The following is a 23,625-nucleotide window of genomic DNA, read 5'->3' as shown; positions in this document are numbered from 1 at the left end:
ATTGGATTCAATGGGATTCCATGTACATGTAATTTCTGTTAGAACATGATTTCATTTGCATGTGTTTTTTTTTTCAGTATCAGTTGTTCTTGCTCATCTCTGCAGTGTAGAAAGCCTTGACTTCTAATGGAAGGTTATAGAAGGTGAGGTAGAAGTAATGACCCCTGAGGCCCATGGTGCAGTAGGTTTGCAGAGTGCAAAGCCAGCCTTCCAGATGGTTCTTCCCATGTGGAGATTATTGCTGGGAGCTCAACAGGCAAAACATTGCGGTTTCTCATGTGGGAAATGAACTCCAGAGGTGGTGTAAAAGTACTTTGCCTTGGTAGCTATGGGTAAGGGTCTATGGACTATAGGCCGCAGATTTTTCCTCCATCAGTACTCTTGTAAAACACTGTTGAGTATGTGTCAAACTCATACCCGGCGAGGGACATATAGCAGTTGGAGCAGCTGTGCTCCTTAGGGTTAGACTAGGAGCGGGCCTCAAGAAATTTCTGTTCAGCCTGCCACTTAGAGCTAAACTAGGGTGGGCAGTAGACTTTTGGTTTATGGCCACTGAGAGAGTGTGCCAGGATTCAGTTTTAGCTTTCAGCACTGTCTTCTGTCTGTTCAATTACATATGTGTCTGTTTATCAGAGTATGTGACTGACTGATTTTGGCGTATAGGTGGTTCTTAGGCTTGTCTAGTTGTGCCGCAATCTGTTTGTTTTCTGGAACTTGTGACTGCAGCCATTTCCCTCTGACCGTGCCTCTGATGTCAGCTCGGTGCAATCTGGGCGTCGCCATGCCAATGGGTCAGACAGTCCGGATGAGCTGATAGGCTTGCTCTCGGCCGCAGCTCGTGCTGCGCTCTTGTTTGCTTCTGATGTTGCGGACGAGCTGGCCGGCAGAGCCGCGCGTGTCCGCAGGCCGCCCTGTCATTCCGTATCAAGTCCAGAGCCGCCCCGTGTCTAACGCGGCCGGACAGACGGGCCCGCGCACAGGCCAGCCCCCCTCGCTGTCTCACTCGTGACGTGCTCACGCCGGCCTCTGTGGGCCTGCGCTCTCCAAATCCAGCAGGGTCTTCACTGGTCAGCTCCGCATCTGGGCCCGCAGCGTTCCTTAGAAATCCAGCCATGTTTGATAGCATGACTGGGCAAGCAAACTGTTATGATACACTGACCCATACACTGTATCCAATGACACCGTGCCAATATCAGTACTGATACTGCACTTATGAGGTATCAATATGCCTAAATAGTAACACATTGCTTTTTTGAGGAGAAGTGTTACATGTTGTTTGATCCAGTGCAGTTCAGCAGTCAGATTGTGCCAGCTAGCTAATTCCTCCCTAAGCTTCCTCTTATGTTATCCACTTGATTACCACTGTTGTTTATGTCATCAATAATGCCGTTATAAAGGTGATTTATAAGTGTAACCCTCGGTGGCAAGGAATCTTTATTTTACTTTGGGACATGATACAAAGTGAGTGGTGCATTATACACCATCAAAATAATGATGTTGTTTGATCTGTTTCTACATGGTATGGTACCAAATGTCACTCTTATAACTCAGATGCACTGTGCTGTTGAGATTTTAAATTCATTCTGAAGCTTTTTATACAGTCTTGCGCTATAAGGCTGAAATGTTGGTGTCCACTTCTTTCCACAGTTAAAACGGAGAAGGAAGGCAAACTGGACAAAGTAGAAAGGATGGATAACTCACAGAAGGTGGAGAATTTTGATATGTTTGATAAGAAGGATAAGACGGAGAAGACTGACATGATGGAGAAGACAGACAAGGCAGAGAGCGTGGGCAAGCAGGAGAAAGAGAAGGTGGATAAAGTGGAGAAAGTGGACACATTGGAAAAGGTGGAGAAGACAGAAAAGGCAGAGAAGACAGACAAGCAGGAGAAGATGGACAAAGCTGAGAAAACAGACAAGTTAGAGAAGGAGGAAAAAGCACAGAAGATGGAAAAGGATGAAAAAGTAGACAAAGTCGAAAAGGCAGAAAAGGACGAGAAAGTAGACAAAGTGGAAAAGACAGAAAAAGATCAAAAAGTCGACAAAGATAAAGTAGAAAAGACAGAAAAGGATCAAAAGGTAGAGAAAGACAAAGTAGAAAAGAAGGAGAAGGATGAGAAAGTAGACAAAGATAAAGTAGAAAAGGCAGAAAAGGACGAAAAAGCGGCGAAAGTAGAGAAGGCAGAGAAAGATGAGAAAGTAGACAAAGATAAGGCTGAGAAAGAGACGCAGGACAAGGCACAAAAAGCAGAGAAGCCGGAGAAGAAGGACGCTGCCGAGAAGACGGACAAGGCCACCAAACCCGGGGACAAACCAGAGAAGACCGGGAAAGTGGCTGGGAAATCTCCCGCAGCAAACGGGATCAGCGCGGCACCAACCAAGGACCTGACCAGCCCAGATAAGAAGACCAAGGTAGGCCAGGGAGAGGCTGTACAAACCTCCGTGCTGCCATTCATTGCTCTGCATACTGCTACCGCTTCTGCTATCAGTGTATGCGCGAGAGAGAGTGGAAAAGGCGTCTAAACTGATTGTCTCCTGTCACCTGAAATTACTGTGTAAATGTTAGAGGTGCAAATCGAACAATCAGTAATTCGTAGATTACAGACAGAATGAAAAGCAGTGTGTTGCTTTTATTCCTTCATGGCAGCTTTCGCTGGATCGTATTCCCAACGTTGTGCGTGTACTATCTGTGTGGAGCATGCGAGGTGGCGCATTAACCAATCTACGATTGATTGGCTTGACTTGTCTCAGTTTATTCTTTATGATTTCTGCCGCTTGTGCTGCTGTACCCTGCTGTCATTGTCACCTGTGCTCTTGTTTGTTTGTTTTTTTTGTTTTGTTGTTCTTTTGTTTTCCGTTTGTTGGGTGTGCTGTCCATCCCACAGCCCGCTGCTGGGTCAGCTAAACCGAGCTCTGCCAAACCTCGGCCGAGCTCGCTATCCACCGGCTCGGCCGCCCCCAAACGCCCTACCCCTACTTCCAACTCCTCCTCCACCGCCCCCAGCAAAAAAAGCCCCATCCCCAAGGCAACCACCCCAACCACTGGCACCAAGCGGCCCCCGTCCGCTGCCAGCCGCCCCCCCACCACCACTGCCACGTCCCGTGAGGTGAAGCCCAAGGTGAGTCCAGCTACAATCCCTCTCCGGTTCTGTCTGCCCGGACCCCAGCGCTGCCTGCGTGTCCATGGGCGCTTCCTAAACTCCACTTCCGACAGCTTGTCTCTCCAGTGTCACCCTCTCTCTGTAGGGCGCATGTCTCTGTTCTTTCCTTCATATCCTCTGCTGCGGCCCTCAGTGTAAGGCAAAGTGGACCAAAAATGTCTTGAACTTGACCAAAAATGTAAGGACAATCTCTTGTGTGTTATTTTTATAACATCTACTGTAAGATGTTTTTTTAATAAATATAAACATCATTTTCTCTTCAGTGAAATTTCTCATTTAACCTCGTAGATATCTTTAATTTAAATAGTTCAAGCGTGATTTTTGAGCTTATTCCAAACATACATACCTCCCAACATTTTGATGTTTAAAAACATGAGCAAATTGAAGTCACAAACTCTTTTATGAACATAGACCAAGTGCATCCTTATTCTGAGTTCATGTGACAGAATTGGATGATGAAAATTAATCATACAAGCATAAATTAGTTGCCCAGTATCTAAAGATAAGCATACATACCAGTATTTTTGTTCAGGAAAAGGAGTGTGTCCACATTCTTGCCTTAGACAAAACCTTTCTTTGTTGACAAGCTGCCCTCCCTTTTGGTCAGGACTGGTGTTGTCAGAATGCTTTTCTTCAGCCCTTGGAAAATACTCTGCATTGCCTTTGCAGCACATGAATAGATCCTCTCACTTGCCAAGAGATAGCTATGGGGACTAAATGATGATTCTAATCTAATGTCGTCAGCCTTGGAGCTGAGCGGTTTTCTGTTGATACACAAAATGAGGAGCCTAGTTAGGCTGTATGGTTTGTTTGCCTCATTAAATCACTTATCTTCTTATATTCTGGAGTTACGCTAACTGCACTGGTCTGGTCTGCAAGTAAATGATGGTTGCTGGTAAATCAGTGCAGGTTGCAATTCAGTTTCTCCAGCTGTGAACAGCAAAAAACCCTCCTGGAATATATCCATTGATCTCTGTCAAATCCAAAATATGGGTCAGTACACCCAAATGTATTATTCCCTCATTCAATTTCTGTGTTATATGAGAAGCTCATCATTGAAATTTCATTCAGATTCTGAAGCCTTTGGAGAGGTCATCAGTTCACATGTGGAGAGGGAGATACCACCAGTGTAAGCTGATGGCAAAGTCATATTCAGAACAAGATAGCTATGGTAGTAGCTATGTAGCAAGCTCATGCTATAACATACTTCACCAGTATGTGATATGTGGTTTCCTCTCTAGCTAGCTAAATAGCTCTAGGAGTAATGATAGAATAGATGACAATAACAGAACTTATCTATATGACTTCCAGAAACGGTCCATTATATGTTCTTTAGCCAATGAGAAACGGCACATATTTGAGCATAGTTGCTCACTCGTTATTAAGGAAAATATAAGTTGCACTTAAGTAGCAAACAAACTTTCACTGTGCAACAGTTCTTATTGTTCATAGCAAATCATACACTTGGAATGTATGTTACTATTCTGTTCTAAATAAATTCTTCTGTTAACCAAGTGGATAACCTTTAAGACGCAAACCTTAAATGCCAGTTTGCAGTGTCACAGTGTTGCAAAGCTAATTTATGTATTAACCATTTTATGGAGGTATAAATATGTGGAAGCTGTTCTTTAATCCCCTGACCAGACACGTGAATATCTATCATTATTTGCTACCTTGGCATGCATGAAGATTTATACTAATAGCAGTTAGCACTTCTCTGCTTAAAAGCTGCTTGTTCCTTATCACTGATTTCTGTTTGTGACACGTGGAGCTCTACTAACAATGGAGAGTGTTCCCAAGTTATATCATTTTCCATTTATTGCAGTTTCGTATGAGCCCTCAGAATAAGAGGGCATTCACTATTGCAAATAAGAACGGAATGTTTGCAGACATCTGACCTGCTTTTGAAAATTCAAGTGTGGAAATGAAACATGTTGTGGCTATATGTTCTATATTTTATTTATTGTTTTGGGAAATACAAAATATTACTACTTTTTTAAGATTTGTAATTACTCAGTATACCTTTAAAGAGTGTAGCTGGTTTACTGTCGCACAATAATATGGACCAATCAAAACACTCAGCAGCCGAATATTTTGATTAGTTGAAATGAATGAAACCCTCCAGAAACCTCCATCACCTATCATTACTATCAATAACTATGTGTTTTTGAAAATAGCAGACATGCCATTCAGAGTTTTCCGGTTCTGTCAAGCACACTGTTGGAATGCTTCTCTCCATTCACTCTAAATTTATTCCCCTGAACCTTTCTATCGAAGGTCAGAAATAGTCATTATTGTCAAAGTTGAGGGGATTACCAGAACTATTACATAAATGTAAGGTTGGAGTGGTTGGACAGGCTTATGCATCACCATAATAATCCTCGCTGAAGCATATAACACCTGAATCTTTTAAGTGCATCTGTGTTTCCAGAAGGACAGAGCCCTTCTGAACTTCAGTTAGTTCATTTTTTCCTACCTTAGTAATCGTGTACAAATATGTGTTTCATTAGGCTCCATTAGTCTGAAGACATTATGAAACAAAGCAGTTTGAGTTTTAGCAGCTCCTGTTAGGCAGTGTAACCAGATGAGACAACCTTGGCATTCCGACGTCTGTCTCACTTAAAGTGCGGTTCTCTCACTTCAGCCATATCATCGCAGCACTGCATCACCATCACCACGTAACCACGGGCAACCAGAAGAAAAGCAAAGGCTGCTGCTCTTGTTTTTTTCCCGATGTCTCGAAATAAACCAGCATCCTCAGACTGTGTGTGTGTTCATGTGTTGGTGTCTCTGGTCACACACACAGTGAACAGCGTGAGAAGCGTTCCTATATATATTTGTAATGGCATTTAAATTGACATTTAAACAGCACTGGCTACATTCAAATCCCTTCAGATCTAGAATTTGTATTATACTGTGTACGCTAGGAGAATTTCCAATCATATAACCCCAAGCACGTATCCAGGACCAGCTAACCAAACACTATTCCTTCTTTAAAACAAGTGCCATAGTAAAACTGACAACATAGAATGAGCCAAATGTAGAAAGGATTTCAGTTTACACTAGACTATGATCAGTGATGCTCACTGCTGTAGGCAGGTCATCCCACTTGAGATCACAGAGCAGAGAGGTTTGGTAGGGGTGTAGGGTTTTTTCATGGCCTACAGTTAAGTAGGAGCCAACCCTTTTGTTGCCCACTGAGCCAGCACCAGAGTTTTGAATTTAATGTGAACTGTGACCAGTAGCCAGTAGCAGGGAAATGAACAGCGGTGAAACGTATGAATACTTTAGTAGGTTATAGAGACACAGAGCCACAGCGGGCTAGATAAGCTGGAAAGGCCTTGTGGCACATGGAGGGAGACCAGCGAGTTAAGAGTTACAGACAAGAGAACACAAGGACTTAGACTAGGAACTGGTGTTGAGTAGGAGGTGAGAAATGTGTTGTACAGATGTTGTAGAGGAAGCATCAACAGCTTTGGGTCACTGACGCGATATTCTCGGTGAAGGACAGCTTGTTTTCCTGTGTCACACCAAGGTTCTTGGCAAACTGAGATGCAGACAGTGTTGTATTATCAAGAATAGTAAAGAGATCTTGAGTGGGTGAGGGTTTGGCTGCGAAGTAGTGCGGTTAGCTTTCGGCAACACTAAGTTTTAGATGCCGATTAGTCATCCAGTTTTAGATGTCATTGAAGCATGCTGTGATGCTTGACAAGATTTGTTTGTCAGAGGAAGGAAGGGAAAGAGAGTTGGGTGTCATCGGCATAGCTGTGATAAGAAAAGCCATAAGAAGAAGTAGCAGAACTGGAGGATTTGTGTAAAGAGAGAACAGGAGGATACCATGCACTGAGCCCAGGGGGACACCTGTCAAAAGGCTGTGTGGGGTACTGAGACAGCTCCTCTCCATGTCACCGGGTAGGAGCATTCAGAGAGGTACATTGGATCCATCTGAGGGCAGTGCTCAAGATACCAGGGTAAATAAGAGGGCCTGGTGGTCATCTGCGTTCAATGCTGTAGATAGATCCAGGAAGATCACAGTCAAGGACAGGGTGGCTGCTTTTGCAGAGTGGATCGCCTCAGTGCCAGAGAATAGTGATTTAGATTTATTGGCTTTGAAGTCACATCCGTTTTTTAAAAAAATTGTACAAGGGGTAATCTATGGACACTGCATTGTGGAGTTTTAGAGAGGAATTAGAGAAGAGAGGCTAGACAGTAGAGCGTTCAAGAGTATGTGTTCTAATCAGAGGATGACACAGCCCAGTTTGAAGGCAGCAGGAACACAGCCAGTGGTCTGGGAAATATGAAGCAGAGAGGATATGTGTGGAAGTAGTTCAGGTTAGATAGCCTGGAGGAGAGGAAAGGTGACTGGATTTACCTGACCAGCAGTGAGTCCATGGGATAACAGGAGTTTCCAGATGTTAGCATCAGGATTGGGTGAAAATGCAGAGGGACAGAAGAATAACTTTCACCTTAAAGCAGGGAGCAAAGTTACCTGCAGTGAAAGTAGCAGGATGTGCAGGCAGAAATAGGTTTAGAAGAGTGACGAAAGTAGGAAAAGGGCTATGTGAGCTATTGGCTGAAGCTTGTAAATCTTGATACTTGTAAGATGCCTTTGTAGATGACTAACCGCAGTCCCTGACACTTAGTGTTTTGTGCAGTGATACAGAACAACCCCAGGGCCGTGGTTGGGGCACTACTTCATCGATCAACACTTGTGCTACCAGCATTTTCCCCTGTACATTTGTACATAAAGCTGATATGCTGTTGGTAGTATTGTATATGTGTAGTTATCACCAGCCCGGATATAAGATAACTGAAATCAGAAATCAGAAATAAAAATCTGATATTTTTATGACATTTGTGAAGTACAGATGTGCAGTTGAGCATTCCCACTGTATTCTGTATTATCCTACAATATGACCTGTCTTTGCCAATCAAGGATGCAGTCCGATGTTACTGCCAGTAAAGTTCATTGTTTGTTGTTCAGCCTCATTAAAACGAACAGAGAAATACAAAAGGGTTCCTTTTTTGCTACTTTTCCTTAAATAGCATAATGATGATTTCTTATCTAGAATGAAAGACATTAAATGGAAACATAAGCGAAAGAGTCATTGCTGGAAGAGCAAGGCTTGCTTTGTACTTGACAAACAGCACTTTATGTTAGAACAGAGCAAGATAATGAGTCATTGAAATATGTACCTGTACTGATCAGAATAAACCCTATTTAGAGCTGCCACTCATGGGTAAATGGGTAAAAGCTTTCAGAAGAATGGATTTTGTAGTTTTTTCCTGATACAATTCAGGAGAGGCTTAGAGAAATCTGGAGTGAACAGTCAGACAATCTATGTGTTCTCTGAGATGTAGTGAATCTTCCTCTTCCCATGCCTTTCACACAAGTCAGCAGTCAATATACACATCTTGTGGTACCACTGTTTTACCCCAGTTCTTCTTTCCCTATCTCCTTATTGACATATTTGCTCTTTTTCCAGACAGCAGAAGCCCGTACCACAGAGAGGCGCCCCCCTGTGCCAAAGGCTAATGCTACTGGCACAACTCCAGCCGCAACTTCCAAAAATGGTTCTTCGGCCACAGACACCACTAAACCAGCTGGGGCTCCTCGTGTGCCCCTAGCCAGTCGTACCTCCACCAGTGCCCCCACACCACGACGCTCGACAGGTTAGTCCTGCTCTTTGACTGTTTCAGTGTGTGAATCTGACGTGTAGGCGGTAGAACCAGGTTATTCCATATGAACAGCACCACATTTTACATACAGTGGAAAAAGATACATACTTGGCAACAAGAGTGTTCTGTGAGATTTTGGATATTGATTGTATGAGAGGGCAGTGAAAGGTACAGCAACCATGAGCCTGGCCTCATGCTGTGTGCAAGGTGAGGGAGATCAGCAGTGCAGTGTGGATCACTTATGAGTTTTTGCTCCTCAGCTGCCAAGACCGATAGCAAACCAGGGGAGGTGAAGAAGTCCAGTACGCTAAAGACAACCCCAGGTAACGTCCAGTCATCTCCCTCCCCTCGATGTTCCCCGTCTGTCCACTTCTGCCTCCAGTGAGAGTATGTGATTCATAAGAGCTCTTCTTTATCCGGAGAATGGGCATGCTTCACTGGAGGTGAAAATGAGCAGGACTGTTGCATGCTGTTACAGTGGCTGGGTGAAGTAGCACCATGGTGAAGTTGCATCATGGCAAATGGATGAATAAAAATAAGCTTTCCCTGAGCAGTTCCTAAAACAGAAACCCCACCACAGCAATTTAAAGCTGGTAATTTGTCACGGTGACGTTATATCATAGCCTGCCGACACTGACTTGCTATACAAAGGCAGGTGGTGCGTAATGAGTTGCTGCAGTTCCTGTATAATGAGGTCTTCGTTGACAGTTACAGTTAAACATACCTTTCAGCTGCAGAATAAGACAGAATAAGACTTGTAAGTAATGGATTTAAAGGGCAGTTGTAAAAGAGGTGTGCTCAAAGAGAATTTAATCCAAAAAAGTGGGAAAAAAAGAAATTAGGAAAATGTCCACCTCAGCAGTATATTCCTAGACAGTTCAGTCCTCTCTCTCCCCCCCAGCTGACTCCACTCGCCCCAGGACCAACCCTAGCCGGAGTCCTGCCACCATCTCTAGCAGCCTGGTGGCCAGCACTGCAGCCACCCGCGCCCGCGCAGCCAAACCCTCCACCCCCAGCGTGCCGGAGAAGAAGCCCCCCGTCCCACGCGCGCCCCGCCCCAGCGCTGCCCCCGCCAAGGCCTCGTCCCGCCCCGGCACCGCCCCCCTGCCGGATATCCGGAACATCCGCTCCAAGATCGGCTCCACGGACAACATGAAGCACCAGCCCGGAGGGGGCAAGGTAGGAGAGGGACACCGAGGCCGCCTCGAGGGGGACGGGCTGGCGTAGCGGGCAACGTCTGAAGTGGCTCTGAGTGAGACTGAGGGGGTATTTGTGGAAATAACAAAATCCACAGGAAGAGGAAATTGTTGATGGTACTATGTTGTATGTCACAGCATTGCTGTTACGATTCATCACCATTTGCTCCTCGAGCATCGGCTGACGCCACATCACACTCAGTGCAGCCCTCATTTGTCTGTGCCTCTCATGGGTTTCTGTCAGTCGCCATTTCCTCCTGCTGACAGGTTGTCTCTCTCCACTGTAGCTCTGAATGCAGACACCAAAATCGACGCACCGCTTTGGGTGCTCTGACATGGCACCCGCCCTCAGCTGTCCCCATTCAGTAACCATCCCAACTCACCCTCTGAGTCACTGAAGTGCTCTCACTCCATTCCCGGCGTACTTCACTCTCAGTCGCTCACCCATTATCCCCCTTTCTCACTGTATCACTGCCCCGTTTTTAATATCACTGCCTAACGTTCATTCCGGCGAGTAGCTCTGCCTTTATTCTCTCTTTCCTCCTTTTCTCTCTCCCCTCACCTGACAGAGTGCCTTTAAAACTAATATGCCTGTGCTTCCCATAGTTACTGGCAGCTGTCTTGTCACATTTTAATGCTTTTCACAACTGTCACTAATTCGGGCACCTGCTGTGTCAGCAACGGCACCATATCAGAGGTGTGGCGCTTTGTAGAGACTGTTTTGCTAGAACCTAGACTGGGTTCTCTATGTTGATCATTGAGTATTCTAACAAAATAACGACAGTTCTGACAAAATACAGTTGCAGAGCAACAAAACAGGCAAACTCTTGTTTTTTCTCAAGCCTTTTCTTGTGACAGTTTTTACGCGCCATAAGGAAAACAAATGAAATGAATAGAATGTGGTGCTCGGGACAGATGAGATCATAATGGAGCAAATCTCCCTCATCCTTCCATCAAGTACTTATGGCCCCACCTTTCCCTCTTTGACCCCACCCACTCTCCTCTCTGGTATCGACCCAAGAGATTGCTTATCCTCCCCAGCGTCATCCCTCTGTCCCTTCCTCTACCCTTCTCCCCTGTGTGATATTGATCCAGAAGGTGGTCAGCTCTCTCCCCCCACCCCCCCCCCCCTTCCCTTAATAGCTCCCACCCTTTCTCTCTCTCTTGTCTTTCTACCTCAGCTTCTCTTCCTACTTCCCTCCCTCTTTCCCCTTACTTCCACCCCTCCTCTCCCTTGCTCCACCTCCTAAATATCCTACCTGGTATTGACCCAGGGGGGTGATTGTCTCCCCAGGTGTCTGCAGCACAGGGCAGAACTGACACTCTGGCACAAGGCTCCCTCTCCAAAGAGACAAGCCAGGGCAAAGTGAGTTCATCCCATCACCCTCTCTCTCTCTCTCTCTCTCTCTCTCTCTCTGCTCTCTCTCTCTCTCTCTGCTCTCTCCTTCCATGTCAGTTCACACTGTCCTCTTACACAAGCGGTCCCAATCTGTTTAGTCTCCTCACAATTATCCTTCTCTCCTTCTCTCACGGTTTTCTGAACCCAGCTGGTTTATTTTGGCATGACCAGTACGCCAGTGTTGCCAAAGAGTTGCATCACATTCCGTCCCCCTTGTTTTGTCCTCCCACTGAAAGCACATCCAGACCCAAGTTGTCATGTGTTTATGTGGGCACAACACCTGTGCCTCTCCCTGTCATTCTAAACCTCATCTCTCCTTCCATTTGCCATCTAATCCTTCGCTTGGTGATTTTTCACAAACGTGTAGATCGCAAACAAACACACACACACACCTGTTCATTCCTCTGTGTGAACTCACCTGCCTGTTGCCTCTATATCACCGCTTTGGTCAAAGTTTGCTGCATGGACTGACTAATTGACAGGTGTATCTCTGTAGACCTGCGAACGGGCAGGCAGACAGACAGACAGACAAACTGATTGACTCTGGGGCGTTGCGGGATTATCCAGGTGGAGGGCGAGCATGAGCTCTCCACTGCACTTAATGCATTGTGTGGGGGAGACAGGTCTGTCTCTGTGGGGCTCAGTGTATTTTTTGGCTTGGCAAAGATGCGTTTGTGTTACAATTGCATGTGCGGTATCTGACGAGCACAGGACCGAAACAAGAAACGGATGGCCTCTCTGCAGTCAGTCTCAGCGTTCTCCGCCCGGGATCTGCTGCTGACCTTTGGCTCCAGGCTTTGCTAGACCACTGGGAAGTGCTCCTTGGGTTGGCGCTTTTGATGGACAAGGACATTCCAAGCTGAGAACTGAAATAGTGAATGGTTTTATGTCCCCATACTTGTTGAGGAAATAACATTCACCGGCACGTGTTTACAAAGAAGCGTTGCTCTGATGCATGACAGAAGCTTTCAGTTCTCACCCCTTTCTGCTTTAGTCTCTAATCTGTGTGTTTTTCAGTGCCCCTCTTATTTGTTCTGAGCTGTTTTTTGGAAAATAGACAACTCCTAATCAAGCCATTAAGAGAGTGTCTTGCAGAGGGAGGAATTCATAATGAGTACATCTTTTTCTACCCATCTGTGCCTTTCAGTGGTTAACACATAGGCAATATGCAGCTGATTTCATTATTCCCCTTTTCATGAGTCATAGGTTTCTTGATTTGTTTTCTCTTGGTAATTCAAGCCATTTTGAAAACAGGGTCGGCAAAATGAAATGTCAGTGACACAAAAGCAAGGGCTGGACACCCAGATTGCATGGTTTATCTCTGGAATTGAAGTGCGGTGTCGTGGTTGGGTCCACCTCTAACTCACACCTAGCTGTGCTGTATCTCCTCATAGGCTTATTAGAGTACGTTACATTATGTAGCAGAGCAGCAGCCACAGTTGGTCCCAGAGAGCCACAAGTCTAGTCTTTAACGTTGGGGCGTACAGCGCCCCTCTCATGACTGCAGTAAAAACGTTCCTGGAAAGATTGTCCATGGTGAACAGTTTGGAAAAAGCTGTGCAGCTTTAAGATCAACGCGTGGAAACTGCGTACAGTGTAACCGGTGAATGAAGACCAGACTTGGCTCTGAGGGAAACATCACATCCTCCCCTTTTCTTAGCTGTGCTTTGCCGGACTTCACCGGTCTGAGGTCCTTCCGCTCTCTCTCAGAATATCCCATAGTACCTCTCTTGCAGGACACTGTGTGTGTGTGTGTGTGTGTGTGTGTGTGTGTGTGTGTGTGTGTGTGGGTGGGTGCATGTGTGTGTGTGTGTGTGTGTGTGTGTGTGTGTGCGTGCGTGTGTGTGTGTGCACTTAAGCGTGTATAGCGTGTGTGAGTGTGTGCATTGGATAATAATGCAACTGACCTTTAGAACGCGCTGCCAATTTAACAGTGTGAATGTGCCTCGCTGAATTAATACTGTGTCTGTGCATGGGAGGGTATCCCATTTGTGTTAATGATTTAGTGAGTGTACGAGAGCTCTTTGTGCTACTGGTGTCAGTTTGTCCCAGATTCTAGATTCTAGATCATGTAGTCTTAATATATGGCGGTACATGTTTTTTGAATGTTTTGTTTGGTCTCGTCTCTATGTGTCTTTGTCTAAGTATGAGTACAGTTCTAGTGTCGAGTCGTGGAGGGAGTAAGGATGAGTGTTTGCCGCGTGTCTTATGACGTTTGCATGACAGTCGTGACATGGGGTCATTCATCAATATGAATTAATATTAATATCCATTAATATTAATGTGGTTAAACATACTTTTTGCTCAGTGTTTTCACAGAAATGCAAGACACCATTGGTCAAAGCGGAGTAGGTCTCACGTCCTGTAAAATGGAAAGCTTAGGCTGGGAGACAAAAACAAAACCAGTGTTTTGTTTATTGTGTGCACTGCCCCCTGCTGGTCACTGAGAGGTCTACAGGCACAGGCAGTATCTTAGAACCTCATTTAGAGGGGAAAAAAAAAGTATGTGCATATAAAGTAATTGATACGGGTGCATATAAGGGGTCTTTTTCAGTTCCACAACACATGCCATTAACCTTAGTCTAAGTGTTTTCGGTTGGCTCTGACAATGTTCTTCAGGGAAAATGTTTGGTGTCTCAGTTCACCCTACCTGAAGCCGAGCTGCAGCAGTGAAACCAGACCATTTTGCACTCTAAGGATTGATTGAGGTGGCATCTTAAATTCTTCAGAAATTTAGATATAAGAAATATGAGCTGTGATAATTTTTTTTAAATGACAATCCTAATTCCCCTGCTTGGTTACTCTTACATTATTATACAACAGTAAGGCACACATTATTGTGTCGTGAAGGTGGGTAACCATTAGGACTTTAGGACACAGTTGCACTTTATAACTGACAGTTAGAGTTGTGATTGACCCCGTGTCAAAGAGTTTATGGGTGTGGGGGTGTGGGTGTGGGTGCGGGTGGTTGGCTAAGTAAGCCTAGCAGCTGATAGAAGCTTTCGCTCCCTTTCCCCCTGCCGCACCTCCTCCCGCCCCTCTAACCCGGGACCCCGGTGACCCTCTCCTTTCCTCTCTGCTGCTATGCTGTGTTGTAGGTTCAGATAGTCAACAAAAAGCTGGACTTCAGCCACGTCACCTCACGCTTGGGTTCCAAGGACAATATCAAGCATGTGCCTGGTGGAGGGAATGTAAGTACACATCCTGTTGCAGACCTCACCGCGCTTCCCACTGACACCCTGCCTTTTAAAACCCGTGGATATCCCCAGCTAAACAGGACTGAGACTGACCCCACTCACAAACCCCAGAGAGGACCGAGACTGACTCCGCTTACTAGCCGTCACCGGTGAGACCACTTTCACCCCAAAAAGGCTCGCCCTCTTACCGCTCACGAACAGGGTAAAGAGCACACGTCCACTTAACACAGCCGGAGAGAACACTTCCATACAAACAAAGAAAGGGAAACAAATTGCATTTGTACAGTGCCTTTTATCTAAGGATACCGAAGAGCGAGGAGGGCTACTTATATTAACCACCAATATACTTGGTAAACATCAAAATCAGAATCTAAAACCACCAGTCAAGTTGTTAATTAGAACTGGTGCTGATTGTAACTGCTCTATTAGAAAGGTGGTAAACAGTAAAGAGTGTCCTGTTACAGGAATTATGTTATTGGCCAGAGCATTGCGTTGGCAACACTGCCATGGTTTCAGTGTGGTCCTTGCCACTGTGATTCACCTCACCTCATCTTTCCCTGAGTGCCAGAACTGTAGACATAATAGCAGTCCTATTCACGGTGTCTATAGCCTGCTTCTACTAACAAAACCCCTTAACCCTTTCGTGCATGCGGTCACACCGGTGTGATAAGCCCTTTCATGCGTACAGTCAAACCAGTTTGATTAGAACACTAGATTGGAAAAATTCTAGCTAACGTTAGCTTTGAGGCTACCATGATTTAACGTTACAAAGTATAGCAAAAGCAGTGGTGAGAACTATGAGAAGCTTAATAACGCTAATGAAAACATAACGAATCATGTAACTTAACACGCGTGCTGCATAACATAAAATAAGTCATATACAAAAGTGATAACTGCCGTAGGACAGAGCATTTTTTGTGTTTTGGGCAATTTTCATCTACAGTGGAATGTTTAAAGGAAACAGGGCCAGTCTAATTGACACTGTAGTATAACACAGTCAGAGCAGTGGTTTTTTCCATTCCTCATGTTTAAGTTCAGTTCAGGTGTTATTTACAAGCTAACTTAGCTAAGTTATAAAAAGAAGCGCCAAACATTTCAGTCAGCAATAAAAGAAAGAAAATTCGATGACAAACCTTCCTAGTCTCTGTCAGCATTTTCTTAAATTGTCTCTGTGACACAATAGCTGATCTCCTTTAATTAATGATACTAAATTAAACCGTCATAGGTGTGTTTGTAATACAGTTATGCACAAAATTATGTTTAAAGGACAAAATAACATCCCAGAAATTGTCAGCCAAAACCACCTTCAAACTGGCCCGTGAAGAGCAGTTGTTTTCACAAAACTACCAACGCTCTGTTTTTTATAAAGAAGCTTCTATAAGTTTCCGTAAGAGATTCATCAAAGAGTCAGCTATGCCACTGACAACATTTGTGGCCTGATTTCTGTCTTTCTTTGTAATGAAGACTTTTATCATATTTAACTTAATATATTCAAATGACAAAGCAGTGTCTGTCATGTTCAGCTACAACCCCAGTTACAGAAATTCAAAACCAAAATGGTGGAAGGGAAAGGACTGCACATTACTTCAGTGCACAATGAAGTTCTTATGGGAGCTTGAAGCAGAATCTGTGTAAATGTGTTTTTTAATGGGTGCTGGATTTAATGAACATGTTTAAACATATATGTCAAATTTTCCTCAAGGCTTGAAGTTACAGGGCCCTATTTAGGCATCAATCTAAAATGCAAGCAGTGCTATTTTCAGATGTGTGTCTGAATGAGATTTGGTATAATAATGATGCTGTCTGGGAAAAGGTCTTATAATCTAATAGTCTAATAAACTGAAGGTGTCACAGTAACGAGCCGACCAAGACACCTGCCACAACACCTTTAAATGAGCATTAGCACCATTTCCGTGGCATAGTGTTGCTTACATACGTAATTGGAGATGACACAGAATTATAATGCAGACTTACTCTGTATATGTAGTCTGTTATAAATAAAATAAAAAATACAAACATATAAAAATAAAACATAAACTTGTCAAAACTGAAAGGCAACAGTCTCCCTACAAAGGTATAAAGTATAGCTAAATCAAGTAAGCCTTGTAAGCAGACAGTCTTGTAAACAAAGTAAATCAAAAATAAACAATACTCATGCAATAGGTGCTGTGTCTCCTCTTCCAGCCACCACCACCAACCTTGATAAACTCATTGCTGACAACAGTTAGATTTGCAATTATTTGACACATTTTTACAGGTGAACCACTGAGAGTTCAAATTTAATTAAGCATGAGTAGAAAATGAGCAGTAATGGGTCACAGACAAGAACAATGGCAGATTGAAATGCAGATGAGAAACAGTGAGTTTATTATCATTGGTGTTATTATTGTTAATTTATCATAATGATTTCTGATTACCATTGTACTTATATTTATATTTCACTCATTTTTGTGTTTCGGTTTAATTGAGCATTTATTCTTTACTTGAATGTATTAATGCTGACACCTAAACCAAAATCTTAATCAAACCAGGATATATCTGTAGGCAAGAGTGCTTTGCGTATAGTAGTGTATAAAGGCTTTTTTATAAATAAATTAAGATATTTGAATTCAACGCAACATTTTATCTTTTCGCAAAAGTTTTATACATATCACTTTAATTATAATGAACAGCACTATACAGAGAAAGTTAGCTCACTAATCTTTATGTTGAAATTTTTATATTTTTAATTGTTGAAAAATTAAAGGAATTCAGTGAAAACAATTCAAAACAGGGCAAAACGTTATCGGTTTGCATTATCAAAAGCTACAGAGAAGTTTTTTTCAGTTTGCCTTTTAAAAATGGCATGTTTGATCAAGCTAGCAAAGCTGAAACTGAAAACCATTTTAAATCAAACAGAAAAGGGGAAAACTGTGGTGTGTACAGTACACTAGTGACATTAGCGGTTATAGCCACGGCAGTGGTGACTACAGCTCTAGCTTCAATGAAAAGGGAGTGTTAATGCTTCTTACTGTATGTTCGCATACCTATATTAAATAAATGCTTCCCTCATGTTTGACCCACATTTTATGTAATGTCCTGACGTTTACATAATGACGTTTTTTTCACCTTTTTTCTTTTGTCACTCGTAAAAAAAATCTTTATAAGGAGGGTATTTAATTAATGTACTTAAGTTTTTTTTTTTTTTTTTTTTTTTTTAATGGGTGATATGTAAAATGAATGTAAGAGGGTGGGTGTTTGGCATGGCAATCTGTGGCCCAGGAAGAGAGAGTGAACCTGGGAACAGTGTGTGCTGCCTGGTGTGAATATGTGAAGCCTCTCACGACAAATCTGTGAATGGTGCACTGTCTTTTATCATTCTGGCATCTTTTTTGCACCCTCTAAATAGGGCTCTGAGGATGAAGAGGGTGTTTCCATTCACTTGATCAGCAAATCTTTTGATATTCTTAAGCCTTAGCCAATGGTTTGGTGAAACAGGTCCTGTTTTGTGTTGTACGTGTTGTAGGTCCAGATAATGAACAAGAAGGTTGACGTAAGCAAAGTGACATCAAAATGTGGGTCTAAGGTCAACATCAAACACAAACCCGGTAAGAACCCTCATATCTAAGGCTGTCTGTCTATTCATTTGTATGTCTGTGGTAAATTATATCTTCTTTGAATGCGTGACAGGAACAGATTTAGGTTATTCTGTTACAAAGCGGCATTTGCAGCATTTCTGGCCACGATTACTTTGATTAGAGGTCATTGTGCAGTTAAAACGATATGTATGATATGTATCCTGTAGGGGGTGGTGATGTGAAGATAGAGTCCCACAAGGTCAACTTCAAGGACAAGGCTCAGTCCAAAGTGGGGTCAATGGACAACGTGAGTCATGAACCAGGAGGTGGCCACATCAAGGTGAGGTCACGAGTCAGAGTACTTCACAGAGTACAGCAGGCTTTGTACATCCCCACAACACGCTCACTGCAGTTGAGACTTTCATACTTCACATACTTAACTAAACTTAGACTTATGCTGTTCAGTCTCAAAGTGTAGAATGTGCGCTTTTATATCCACAAAATTCATATTTGATAGGGCATCCTGTGATTTAGAGTGAATTTTATCGTCCTTGGTATTTTTTGTCCACACTACCATTTTTCCGAGACAGGTTTATCAGGGTCTCTTACAATATATTGTAGTGCCTTCGGTATACAATATGCAACACAACTAGTAGCATAAACAGCAAAACCAGCAAAATTGTAAACACTGACAGGTTGGACTTCAGGATGACACAAACCGTGCTAAACATAATATTAGACTCGCTTTACACCCACAGATGGTACAGATAGCAACATAGTATCAGAACTCTGTCAACTTGTGTCATTCAGTGCATGCTATTTGTTATTTTATTCAGATTTCTTTATGATGTTGTTTTGGAGTAGCGCATCATGTAACATTGCTAATGTCTTCCATTTTTTCAGTTCTTCTATCTGCAAATACACAAAAACAATCTATTGAAGTGTTGACTTAAGTATAAAATGCTGTGTCTTTAGAGGCTGCTCAGCAGGAGCCTACCAAACAGGATATCTTTCCTGTTTTACTGACGAATAAACTAACCTTAATGGAAAAGGACAATGTAAATTAAAATACTTGTTTTCCTCCACCCTTTATTGTAAAGTGACACATTTCCAAATAAAGTGTTCTTTTTTTTTACACCAACACAGGCTCATGTTCATGAGCTCTGTTTCATTCAGTTGAAAGGGGCAAGGGTGGATCTGCAAGGTGAGTGAGCAATCAGAATGAGAGAAAGAACCTCTCCTTCACCTCCGCTCCTCATCCGTTCTACGGAGGCGGTACACGCTGCAGATATCAGCTCAACAAGAGCACTGGGGTCAACACAGTGCAGCAGAATGGATGCTTCTCTTTTGTCTGCGTGAGTTGGGTGTGTGTGTGTGTGTGTGTGTGTGTGTGTGAGAGAGATCCCCATCACACTGTGGAGTATGTCTGCTCTGAATCCTTTGTTTAACTGTTACGCTTTTCTCACTTTGGGGGTGTGGAAAAATGAGCCTCATCGTTCCTTATGTTCTTGTCCTCTTATTTCCATGACCCCATCCAGATGACGGGATTTGGTTTTCATATTTCGGTTTTGGAGTTGTGTGTCAGTTCTGTTGCCGTGGTAGTACAGTGTTACCTGGTCACGTTCTCCAGCTGCGCTGCCAGCACGAGCCCCTGCCCCCTTTCCCCACCCCCTGCCCCTGTTGCTGTGAGTGAGATCTCATGGACGTTGGTGGGAATGCTGGAGCTCAGTGCAGGCCCGGGGCCTGGCAGCTGTGGCTGCGGGTCTGAAGCAGAGAGAGAGTGGGAGAGTGGGAGACAGGTAGTCTAAGAGTGAGGTAGCTGGAGTGCGTGAGATACAGTGAGAGGAAAGCAGGCTCAGACAGAAATAGGGCAGGAGACTGAGACTGGGTGAAGAGGGTGGAGATGGAGGGGAAGGGGTTATTCATCAGGAGTTGATTATCTACACTGATTTCCCCCACCCCCCGGAAGCTCATTCTGAGTCTGGGGAAGCAAATCGACAGCGCCTGCTGGAGTCAGGCGGACTGTCACAGATCTAGCGTGATGTCACCCGTCCCCTCAGCCTATGGCAGTCCATCATCTGTATCACATGACTATCATCTCCATGCATCACTCATCCATTGTGGCACTGTGAACAAAAATATGATCATGGACTTCATACAGTGTACACACACACACACACGCACACAGAAACGAACATTGGAGTTCACAAGGGGAGGAGCAGAATTTTCAGCTTGAAACCAGCTGTTTGTTGTTTAATACTGGTCCCATGGTTAAAGTGCTTTATGATGCACTCAGAACATATAAGTTCAGTTTTTGAAAATAATATTATAGAGGTGAAATGAAAATAACCTCATTTTACTGCATTCATTACCTAATTTTATGGCTTTCATAAAGCAGACACATACAGCTTTTCCTGTGGTGGTACAGTGAGTACTTTGAATGCCCTCAATGTGCACACAATACTACGGAACTATTTATGAGGAGATACAGAGCCATAAAACCATAAATAAAATTGTAATATAAAATCTAGGTCTGATGATCTCAAGGGCAGAACAGTGCAAGGACACACACACACTCACACATACACAAAACTACTTGCACAAAACCCGTTTCAGCTTCCAATCATTCATTTTGCACCAGTTCTTTTTGGTTTTTATTGTACATTTTATAAGCTTTCACTTGCCATTTTTATAAAAAGCAGAAGTGATAAAATCCAGGGCCACTTGCTGATAGGACCTATGAGTCTCTCAGCCAGTGGCAGTCCACGGAGCACTATGATGGACCTATTCCACATGCACAAAATGAGAGAGAGATAAATCAAACTGAATTTCTCAGTCTGAGGGCTGGAGTGCTGGGCTGGTCTTCAGATGACCCTGGATTTTCTGACTCATTTTTCACCTCCCCGTCGAAGGCTGTCATGCGCGGCTTCACCTGCTCACCGCGCTACCCTGTCCACCCATCGTCCCGTTCCTCTGTCCCGCAGGGGGAGTTTGTCTAGACTGCTCCCTTCTGTCTGTAAACAGAATCACAGGCCTCTCTGCTCTGGGCAGAAATGTCCCTTTTCATTTAACCACACAACAAGCAAAGACAAAGCAGGCGCCATCTCCTGTGAACCGTTGCAACCTCCGGCGGTCTGATGCTCAACTGGAGCGTGTATGACAAATACCAGTGACAGCGCCCACACAGTAATACATACCTGTAGTCTGAGCAAAATATGCTAAATACACAGTACTGTATGGAGGTCACCTGAAGGTCAACTGATTGTTTAAGTAATCAAAAATGTGAGTGAATGGTACATTTACACATTGTCAGAACAAGCTTGCTCATGTTGAAAGACACATTAGCACCAGCGAGTGATTTGACTGTTGACTGGATTAACCAGGTGCCTCTGTAACACTCACCCTCCAGTGTGGCTGTATTGTAGAGATGGAGGCGTACCTGCACACTGTCCACCATGGACACTGTATTACCCTGCTGCTGATCTTTTTTTTTTTTTTAACCGTTTATTTCTCTCCGCTGACCCAGACTAGAAGACACCTCCCTGCAGACTGCCATCCTCGGATCCCATCCATGTTCCTTTGAGTTTTCTTGTGTTCTCCCCCACCTGTTCCGCAGGCACACGCTCACCGCCGCCCTGTCCATTCCATTCCCCATCCCCCTATTGACACCCTGCTGTCCCGCTGTGTTTCTAGGCTGAGGGGGCGCAGGAGACAGCTGAGGGAAATGTGGCTCCCTCTAGTGGTGACCCGGCCCCGGTGCCGGCCGGGAGGGCAGCCCAGGAGAATGGCGTAAAGGAGGGCGCGCCCTGTGGGGAGGGCGAGGGTCTCCGGGACCCCCAGGGCCTGGACTCGCGCATCCCTGAGACAAGTAAGTGTGCCCCGCCCATGTCCTGCCCTGCTCCCAGTTTCAACCTCTTCTTCCTCCTCGTCCTCCCTCCCACTCTTCCCCTTCATGGCAGGACTCGCAGGGATTAATCGTTGTGCTCCCAACTTCCTCTCTGGGTCTTGGTCACCGCTGTGGTAGCTTCCCAGCAGTCCTCTAGAACCGGTCCCAGGTCATCAGCCCTTGCAGGCCGCAGTGAATATAGTCCCTCGGTAGAGCTGTTCTGTGCCAGGGGTCGAGACATTGAAAGGGGTTTCCTCTGTGAAATACATGAAGGGGTGAACTTCTTGAGCAGAAGAATATTTTTCATTCGTCATTTATGTGTTTTGTTATGTTCAAGTCGCTGCTTTGCATCAAGATGTGGAAACATTTGTTGGATCTTAGATCTTAGATCTGCTCATTTTAAAACGTGATCATAAATAGATTTTTTATAGTCGGAGGCAGGTTAATCCTGGGCTGTGAGCTGTGTTCCTGTTGTTTTATTTTCCGTCATCAGGCTTTCATTTTATTAATGAAACACGTTGGCACATTTCGTCTGTGCTGTCGGCAGGGTGTTTTCTAAAATGGCTCAGCTAATGTGAAGTAAAAGGTTTGCCTGGGATTCAGCTGATGTGATCGCTGCCATGTGTTACGCTTTTACTGTTCCAGTGGATATCTGAGGCTCTCTCTCCCCTCCGGGGTCTGGGAACGGAATCAAAAGAGACAGACACAGCCTAACTGTGTATCATAATTTCACTCATATGTTCTGAGACTTTGGTTATTTTTTTTGTCATTCTACTTTTTTGTCTGTTTTTAGTTCACATTCACTGACCGACAAATTGTGTTTGGCTCTTATTTTTCAGGCATTTAACCCTGCTTTGTACTATCACTCTACCCTCTTCATCTCCACCCCCCCCCCCCAACATCCCCTCTCATCTCTCCTCTTCCCTCCTGCCGCCACGCCCCCTCCCCCTTTCTCTCTCTCTCTCTTTTCTCTCGTTTTTTCCACCCTTCCTGATGCAGATTGAGTCCCGCAAGCTCAACTTTCGCGAGAACGCCCGGGCTCGCACGGACCACGGCGCTGACATCATCTCCTGGCCAGCCTCGGGCGGGAGCCCCCATCACCCGCAACGCAGCGTCTCTCTCAATGACTCTCTCAGTTCCGCCAGCTTCCTCCGCTCGCCCCCAGCCCTCGCCCTCCTCTCCCCAACGGGGCAGGGGGGCAACGGCGCATTAGCAGGACATAGGACTTGATTTCAGCCATCCCACTCTGAGCCCCCCACCCCGCCTCTCGCACCACACCATATATCTTTGTGTTTCACTCCCTTATTGGTTCCCCAATTTCTAATCGGCTAAGCTAACATTGTACATAGACAGGGCTCCAGGCAGGGTAGGACTGTACAGGGTAAAGGAGGGTCTCTCTTGGAGCGTTACATTGGATGACCTGAGACTACGCAGTCTCCAGTCTCCTGATTGGCTGAAATTTTAGGCTTGAGGGTCAACCTCCAGGACAGGCAGTGTGAAGCCAGCACAGTGTAATTGCCCTGGCTGGTCCCTGGCTGTTTCCAGTGACAA

At 44.5% G+C, this 23,625-nt stretch overlaps 1 protein-coding gene across 1 annotated transcript in view; it reads left to right on the top strand.

Moving 5' to 3' along the window:
• LOC118796141 (microtubule-associated protein 4) overlaps positions 1-23,046 on the top strand; it is an 81,829-nt gene extending 58,783 nt beyond the window's left edge. The window contains exons 9-19 of the mRNA XM_036554984.1: positions 1,648-2,411; positions 2,885-3,118; positions 8,647-8,833; positions 9,100-9,162; positions 9,741-10,018; positions 11,330-11,401; positions 14,533-14,625; positions 18,137-18,218; positions 18,416-18,528; positions 21,882-22,056; positions 22,914-23,046. Coding sequence (XP_036410877.1) covers positions 1,648-2,411; positions 2,885-3,118; positions 8,647-8,833; positions 9,100-9,162; positions 9,741-10,018; positions 11,330-11,401; positions 14,533-14,625; positions 18,137-18,218; positions 18,416-18,528; positions 21,882-22,056; positions 22,914-22,921 — 2,069 coding nt within the window. The 3' untranslated portion in view covers positions 22,922-23,046. The remainder of the gene's footprint in view (positions 1-1,647; positions 2,412-2,884; positions 3,119-8,646; positions 8,834-9,099; positions 9,163-9,740; positions 10,019-11,329; positions 11,402-14,532; positions 14,626-18,136; positions 18,219-18,415; positions 18,529-21,881; positions 22,057-22,913) is intronic.
• The last annotated feature ends 579 nt before the right edge of the window (positions 23,047-23,625 follow it).

Source organism: Megalops cyprinoides, chromosome 2 (genome assembly GCF_013368585.1).
Source record: "Megalops cyprinoides isolate fMegCyp1 chromosome 2, fMegCyp1.pri, whole genome shotgun sequence".
NCBI classification, from domain to species: Eukaryota; Metazoa; Chordata; class Actinopteri; order Elopiformes; family Megalopidae; genus Megalops; species Megalops cyprinoides.
This window is presented reverse-complemented; position numbering and strand designations above follow the sequence as displayed.